The 6935-nt window shown below is 51.1% G+C and overlaps 1 protein-coding gene across 2 annotated transcripts; it reads right to left on the bottom strand.

Moving 5' to 3' along the window:
- Positions 1-203: 203 nt before the first annotated feature.
- LOC100278452 (Protein indeterminate-domain 9) lies at positions 204-6160 on the bottom strand. 2 transcript variants are annotated; one of them, XR_004851777.1, is made up of 6 exons: positions 5095-6160; positions 4604-5006; positions 2617-3474; positions 2404-2504; positions 620-1060; positions 204-518 (listed from the first exon to the last, which is right to left on the bottom strand). XR_004851777.1 is itself a non-coding variant. In NM_001361337.1 (4 exons), the coding sequence occupies exons 1-3, from the start codon at positions 5282-5284 to the stop codon at positions 2661-2663; spliced, it is 1407 nt and encodes a 468-aa protein (NP_001348266.1). In that variant the 5' UTR covers positions 5285-6054; the 3' UTR covers positions 2176-2504; positions 2617-2660. The 2 variants fall into 2 exon arrangements, 1 of the variants encoding a protein (NP_001348266.1); NM_001361337.1 differs by lacking the exons at positions 204-518; positions 620-1060 and having other exon boundaries at positions 2176-2504; positions 5095-6054.
- Between the last annotated feature and the right edge of the window lie 775 nt (positions 6161-6935).

Here is a 6935-nt window from a genome sequence, read left to right as displayed (position 1 = left end):
ACCGATTGGCTTGCTAAGTTTTGGTGCTACTATATCTGTGGTGATCTTTTAACTGGAGGAACATATTTAAAGGTTCGTTATTGGGATCAAGGCAGGTTCAATTGTATTTGTAGCTTCATCTTCCCCCTCCACTTCCTGTCATCATGATGTTTTCATATTGGCATTGTAGGCCTCAACAAAGGAGAACCAGGCCAAGCTGTCGGTCGTGCGTTCACAAATATATTTAAATCTTCTGCCATGAAATTATTTAAATCTTACAGTTCAGGCACCAGCTAAGCCTAAGATGCTAAGTTTCCATATGTGATAATGTTGGACTGTCTTGTTCATATCGGTGTGGCGTATCATTATGCTTGAGGTGGTGGTATGTACCTTCCATTAGGGAGGCCTCTTGACAACTTAACTTGAGTATTGACTGAGGTTGGTTTAAGAGGAGGAGTTAATCATCAAGATTACTGGACCACAACACTCCTGTTCATGGAATGTTTTAAGCTTGATTTCCAGATTTTGCTCTTCAATTCCTGAAACACAAGGAGACACTAAGCTGGCATAGAAAAAAAATGGACACATTCAGATTAAGCTGGGAACCACAAAAAGATCGACTGAAAGCATAGTGACAAACCTTGTAAAGCTGAGTCCGAAATCTGCTTAACCACTTCAACAGAATCAGCAACAACAAGATCTATCAGAGGCCTCCCTATGGCTTCCATTACAGGTAACCCTGTTAGTTCTGCAGCTTTTTTGTTCCATCCATTTATGTTACCAGCAATGTCAACAGCCAAGACACGGGCAGTTGCTGTCTCAATTAAGCGGACCATCTCGTTTGTAACTGTTCTTAGTTCAAGTAGCCCCTGTATCTTCTTCATATCATCAGATGGAGCTTTTACAATGGACCTGATGTTGTTTCTGTTGGCATCTTCATCTTGCAGGGAGTCACGTAATATTAACTGCAAAGAATGGATAGCATCCATTTCAACATCCTCCCAGGGAACACTTCTCCATTTAACCACCTCCAAGAAGGCCTTGAATGAAGATCGTGGATGCATCTTCCTGCCATTGTCATCTGCATCAAACGGTTCATGCTTAGCCCCACTCCACTTGATTTCCTTTGTTGTGTGTGATCGGAACCAGAAGATAAAATTTTTGGAAGAGATCTTAATGGCCACCATGCCACACACGACTTCACGAAGTGCAGCAGCACCAGGATAACCCGCTTCCACTAAGCTGTCAGTACTCAGCCCAGCCCAGTTGAACCATCATGGTTCTCCTGCAGCCATGTGGCAATGCTCTTAATCTCTGACTCGGACGGTGTTGATCCGAGCACCAAAACCTGGTTCTGATAATACAATACAACTGACCATTCAAGAGGAGGTGTTCAACATGGCACCTTCCATTGTTTGAGTATTGACTGAGGTTGGTTTAACCATGCGTGATACATGCAGCCTTGAGCATACAGATAATATAGGCTTGTTTGTTCTTCCAGTGGTTGTTTATGATGTATCCAGTGAGTCACTCAACAACTTTGGCGAAAGCCCAGATGTTTTTTTTGTAGTTTTTGAAAAATATTCCGCGCCCTGATTTCATGATTGTGTGCCATCGCAACACATGGACAACTGACTATTTTATATATAAGTTATCATGGTATTATATATGATCCCGTTGCAACGTACGGGCACTCACCTAGTAGAGTATATATATAATTATTTCAAACCAAACACACTCTTAATTGCACAGCTGTGACCTTTCCAGTTCCAGTATTCGCTCTCGCTCCGTGAATCCTGCATGGAATAATGCGTGCCCATGACCCGATATGTCCAATACCAACAAAACCTTGTCACGGGTGAACAGTAGCCAGCACTGCCCAGTACGTGGCCTGATTGCACGACACAGTACACAGACAGCCACACACATGCATAGTTTTTTAAAAATAAAATTAAAAATATCACGGCCAGTAGGCTGTAGGCCACACACATGTCTCGTAGACCCAAGAATGCACCTAGCTCTACTGGCCTGTCTGTGCTGTGCCCAGTTCATCCACACCATCTACTCTCCCCATTCATGTCACCAAATACCGTACCGTTTTTCGAAAAAAGAAACATTTTTACCACCAAAATTGCACACATGAGATTATGGATGGTAACGGAATCTAACAATCGAATTAGATTAGAATCAGGATATATTTATATTTACTTTTGAACTAATTGCGAAGAATCATTTGGATCATATGATCTATTATTACTACAATTAATGGATGCAATGTCCAACCTTAAAAGATGATGAATGCATGCATGTATTATTACTGTCACATATAGCTATGGTTTTCTTCCCTTGATTGGAGCTTAGCTTACATGTTGGCCGATCTCTTCGCCAACCCAAAAAAAAAAAATTATACAACTCCCTGCGTACCTCTGTATCACCAATCTGTCATCACCATCCTTGGACCGGGCTAGAGTTTGATCGGAACGGTTTGATCGCTTGCGTGGTTACCACATGCATGAGATGATATCCTGAACAGAAGCAAAAGATGAGCAAAAGGCACGGTGCACCGAGCGGCCGGCCCTAGCTAGCTTTGCCTCTGCACAGCGACGGCAGCGATGAGATGCAGCGATGGCGACGTACCGATGACGGCTGGCGAGAGGAAGAAGAAAGTAGCTTTTATCGACCTAGCTTTGATGGCTGCCCATGCTGTGCCATTGCTCGTTGCTGCTTTGCTGCTGCTGCTCTGCCTGAGCCTGTGCACGCTGCTGTGGCTCGTCGTAGCAGTTCATGCTGGCGCTGGCACTGATGATGGCGCCCATGCACGAGGAGTCCAAGCCGGCGAGGCCGAGGATGTCGCGGTGGGAGAAGGCGCGCAGGCCTAGGAAATCCCTGGTCATGCCGTCGCCTCCGCCGCCGCCGCCTTCCTCGCCGCCGCGGCCGTGGGAGGCTGTCCTCGCGAGCCCGGCCATGATCTCGCCGTCCTGATGCTGCTGCTGCTGGGTATTCTGCAGGTCCGGGAGGCCGAGGCCGAAGGTGGCGCTTGTCGCGGCCCCCGCCATCTGGGTGTAGCCCGCGCCGGCGACGGTGGCGCCCATCTGCGCCGCCTTCTGCAACAGCGCCGTGGCCGATAGGTGCGCGTAGGCAGCGGGAAGCTGCATCGTCGTCGGCGGCGGCGGCGTGGACGTGGCCGAGCTCTGCGGTGCGGCGGCGTTGCAGAGCGGCTGCAGCAGCGGGTGGTCGTAGGTCATCCCCGGCCACGGCGGCATCTCCGTCTTCATGGCGTAGTTGCAGTGCTCCTGCTGCATGACCTCCTGGTGGTGGTGCTCCTGGAGGAGGGCGACGTCCTGCTGCATGACGTGCGTGGGCGGCGGCGAGAAGAGCATCGGGTGGTGGTGGTGCTGCGCCGGCACGGCCGCCATGGCGTTGAGGCCGATGGCCTTGGCGCTCTCCTCGGTGAGCGCGTCGCAGAAGGCGCGGTGCGTGATGAAGCTGTCCCGCCTGCATTCGCATGCGACGCGAAGTCAGAGAAGAAAACGAAGAGAATCCAAAAAACTTTACCGTCCTGTACCTGTAGCCCGCGGCCCGCCCGTGATCAGAGGTCGCTCAGAAACAAAAAGGAAAAGAGAAAGCTGAAAGCAAAAGCTCCATACATCCCGTTTGATTCTTGTTCACCAGACATGGCTACCGCTAGCGCAACGCAATGCTGGCGTGTATGACTGGTGTTGAAGAGAGAGAGACTATTATAACCCAGTCACCCGTGGAAGAAGGGACACAGGACAGGAGAGAGGAGGACGGTGTGTGTAGTCATGCAGCTAGCTCTCTAGTAGGGCAATTAGGCAGAATGGATAGGGATTAGGGAGTAGCACAGCACAGGCAGCACTGCATTGGGGCGAGAGAAGGAGATGGAAAGCGCCACCCCCGGCTCTGCAAAGGAGATTCACCGCCGAGGTTCGCGGATCTCTTTTTCTCAGCCCTATGCCCCCGTAGCTTCTCGGTGATTGGTCTTCTCTCAAATGAATCACACGCACACGATAAGGACACACACATGCCCCCAAGCTAGCAGAAGCTGGAGTATTCACATTGGGTTCCGTTTTGCTGCACACACCAGTACAATCTTCCTTTCCTCTGATGCATTGCTGGTTTCTGCTGCAAGCAAGCAGAAGCCAAGAAAAACCAAGCCAGCGCAGTGGTCAGCCGGTACAGCACTAGTGTCTACTCTACTAGAGCTAGCTCCCATTCCATCCTATGATTGATTATCAAGCCTAGCCTGGCTGACATATCATTATTCCCTCTCCTCTAATCAGTGCCCTATCTATCACCACCCACATGCTAATCTAATCACCACACTTCCTCCCAACCAAAGAAAGCATCAAGAGCTAATCGAACCCCTTCCCTCGATCGACGATCTTCAAGTGTGAAAGAAGAGAGGATCAGGGTTGACCAGTGTGCACACCGGAGTCAGCTTCAGCTACGCGCTCACTGCAACTTTAACATGCATGCATCTGGAGCCGGCAGCAATTGCAGTCGCAAAATCGCAATGGAAGATGGACTAGCTAGCTAGAACGAGAGAAAGAGAGAGAGACGACGATGATCCTGAAGGAGATTGTGATCGGAGTTAAATATATACCTGGAGAAGATGGTGCCGCAGTCGCACTTGTACTCCCTGGTGCCGCAGATCTTGGAGTGCGCCTTCCAGTCGGAGTGGACGGCGTACTTCTTGGAGCACTTGTCGCACTTCCACTTCTTCTCGCCGTGCTTGCGGAAGAAGTGCTTCTTGATGCCGGTGAGGTCGCCCAGCGCGCGGGCGGGGTCGTGGTGCACGCACGACGCCTCGGGGCACACGTACACCTTCCTCCGCTGCGCCTCCTTGCCCGTGCCGCGCTGCTTCAGCTTCCACGGCAGGTTGTGGCCGCGCCGGTGCAGCTGCAGGTTCTGGTCCCGCTGGAACCCCTTCCCGCAGATCTCGCACACGAAACGGTTCGTCGCCATCAGCGTCGCCGGGGAGAGAGCCACGACCTCCGCCTCGGGGTCTGATGATGACGATCACCAAGATGACATGCCAACGCAAGCCTAATCGGGTCATATACAAGAGAGAAGACAAGATCGTCTACCACCTACCGGGGTTGCCTGGGAGGCTCCGTTTCCGCTTGTTGTTGCCGGAGGCCGCGGGCGCCGGCGGGGCAGCAGCAGCAGCAGCAGGCGCCGCGTTGGGGCCGCCGGACGTGGAGGAGGTGAGGTTGGACATGCTGCTCTCCCGATCTGCCGCTGCAGCTTCTGCCTGCAAGAGCTCCTGCTGATGGTGGAACATAGTAGCTAGGTGAGGAGGAGAACCCAAGGACGACGACGAATGGAGTCCAAGACTGCAAGGGCGGCTAGTAGCTTTCGCCTGATCTTGCACTTGTTGTGTGTGTCTATATCTATAAATCTATCTATATATACACACACTACTGGTACCTAGCTAGCTAGGGGAAGATAGCTAGCTGAAGGGAGGTGTGGCAGACAATAAATCGAGAGACGAACTCGTGAAGGATGAAGGAGGATGGGGCAAGCAGAAGCAGGCATCAGACAAGGGGGTATGTATGGGAGAGGGGGAGAGAGATGCTAAGGAGGTTGATGCATGAGAAGGCCTCCAAGCCGAAGCAGGGAGCAAGCAGGCAGGGAGGAACAGCAAGCAACACAATAATCAAGGAGGCGCAGGGGGGACAAAACGAGAGGGAAAGCAATTCCAGATTCTTTCTATCATACGACTCCTCCCCCTCTCTCTCTCCCTACTCTCCCCTGCCGGCTTCTTGGCTTTCTCTCTCCACTCTACTCTGTGGTGTGAACTGTGAAGACGTGCAGTCGATCGAGCAGCGCGCGGCAGCAGGTGAAGGCAACAGCTGCCTAGCTAGGAGTGTGTATCTAGAGCTGGCAGCAGCCATGCAGCGCGCAGGCACGGACGAAAGAGGCCGCAGCAGTCATGGCCGCCGAGGACCGGAGGAGGAGGACATGGGGAGAGAGCAGGAGGAGGGAAGAGGAACAGTGTCAGCGCCTCCCTAGCGGCAGAGAAGAGAAGCAAAGGGTAAGAAGGCCAGTGTCACCACTCACCACAACCGACCCGAGCTTTTATCTACTCGCTGCTGGCTTTTAGGGGAAGGGGAGAACGGAGAAGGCAAAAGAGAGAGCCAGGATCCCAACAAAGATGCAAAAGGCTGTGCATTCTTATTTCTTTGCCCTCTCAAAGAAACATGTTAAAAAAACATTTTTTTCCTTTTTGTCTGACATCCATTGTTTGAGCAATCATCAATTACTATATGCACTACGACACAGTTCATTCTTTTGAGAATACTACAGCCCAGTACAAATTGATTGAATCAACAGCAGCAGCCAGCAGGAGAAATGCCCAGGAACTGTGAGCGAGTACATAGATCAGAGTCAGAGACGAGGAGGAGCACACGACGGTCCTCTACAAGCAGAGAACGTATCTTGTGCGCAAGGAGCGTTGGTGCTCCCATGAGCAAAATCAATCCAGACCACACCCTCCACATCCAACGGTGCTGTGTCAGGGGGTTTTGTAAAATGTTCTTTGCAACTCTGTACATTTTACAAAAACCCCCCTGACGCAGCACCGTTGGATGTGGAGGGTGTGGTCTGGATTGATTCTGCTCATGGGAGCAGTAGGGCTCCTTGCTCATAAGATACGGTGTCCTACAAGCAAGCGCGTGTACTTGTCCACTTGCCACACAGCTCAGTAGATAGATCGATCACACACGCAGCACAAAGCACACCACACTCGCGTAGCTAGCATAGCAGCAGCAAATAGCAAACCCACGCTCGTGCCGACCTTTCTTGTCTTTTCCTTTGTCACCTTACAAATGCAGCAGATACTACCACTCTCTCTCCCTCCACCCACTCTCTGATCAACCCCTTTTCTTTATATATATATATATACCCTCTACTGCATCACCTACCCGGTTGGT

This window comes from Zea mays, chromosome 8 (genome assembly GCF_902167145.1).
Source record: "Zea mays cultivar B73 chromosome 8, Zm-B73-REFERENCE-NAM-5.0, whole genome shotgun sequence".
In the NCBI taxonomy this organism is placed as follows: domain Eukaryota; kingdom Viridiplantae; phylum Streptophyta; class Magnoliopsida; order Poales; family Poaceae; genus Zea; species Zea mays.
The sequence above is the reverse complement of the archived record's forward strand: the minus strand, read 5'-3'. Positions and strand labels throughout refer to the sequence as shown.

Excerpts from the sequence above, each read along its gene's own strand:
- LOC100278452 (NM_001361337.1), bottom strand. The coding sequence starts at position 5,284 with ATGTTCCACCATCAGCAGGAGCTCTTGCAGGCAGAAGCTGCAGCGGCA. Across the intron at positions 5,007-5,094 it reads GAGCCTCCCAGGCAACCCCG|ACCCCGAGGCGGAGGTCGTG; the intron begins GTAGGTGGTAGA and ends CGTCATCATCAG. Across the intron at positions 3,475-4,603 it reads TGCGGCACCATCTTCTCCAG|GCGGGACAGCTTCATCACGC; the intron begins GTATATATTTAA and ends ATGCGAATGCAG.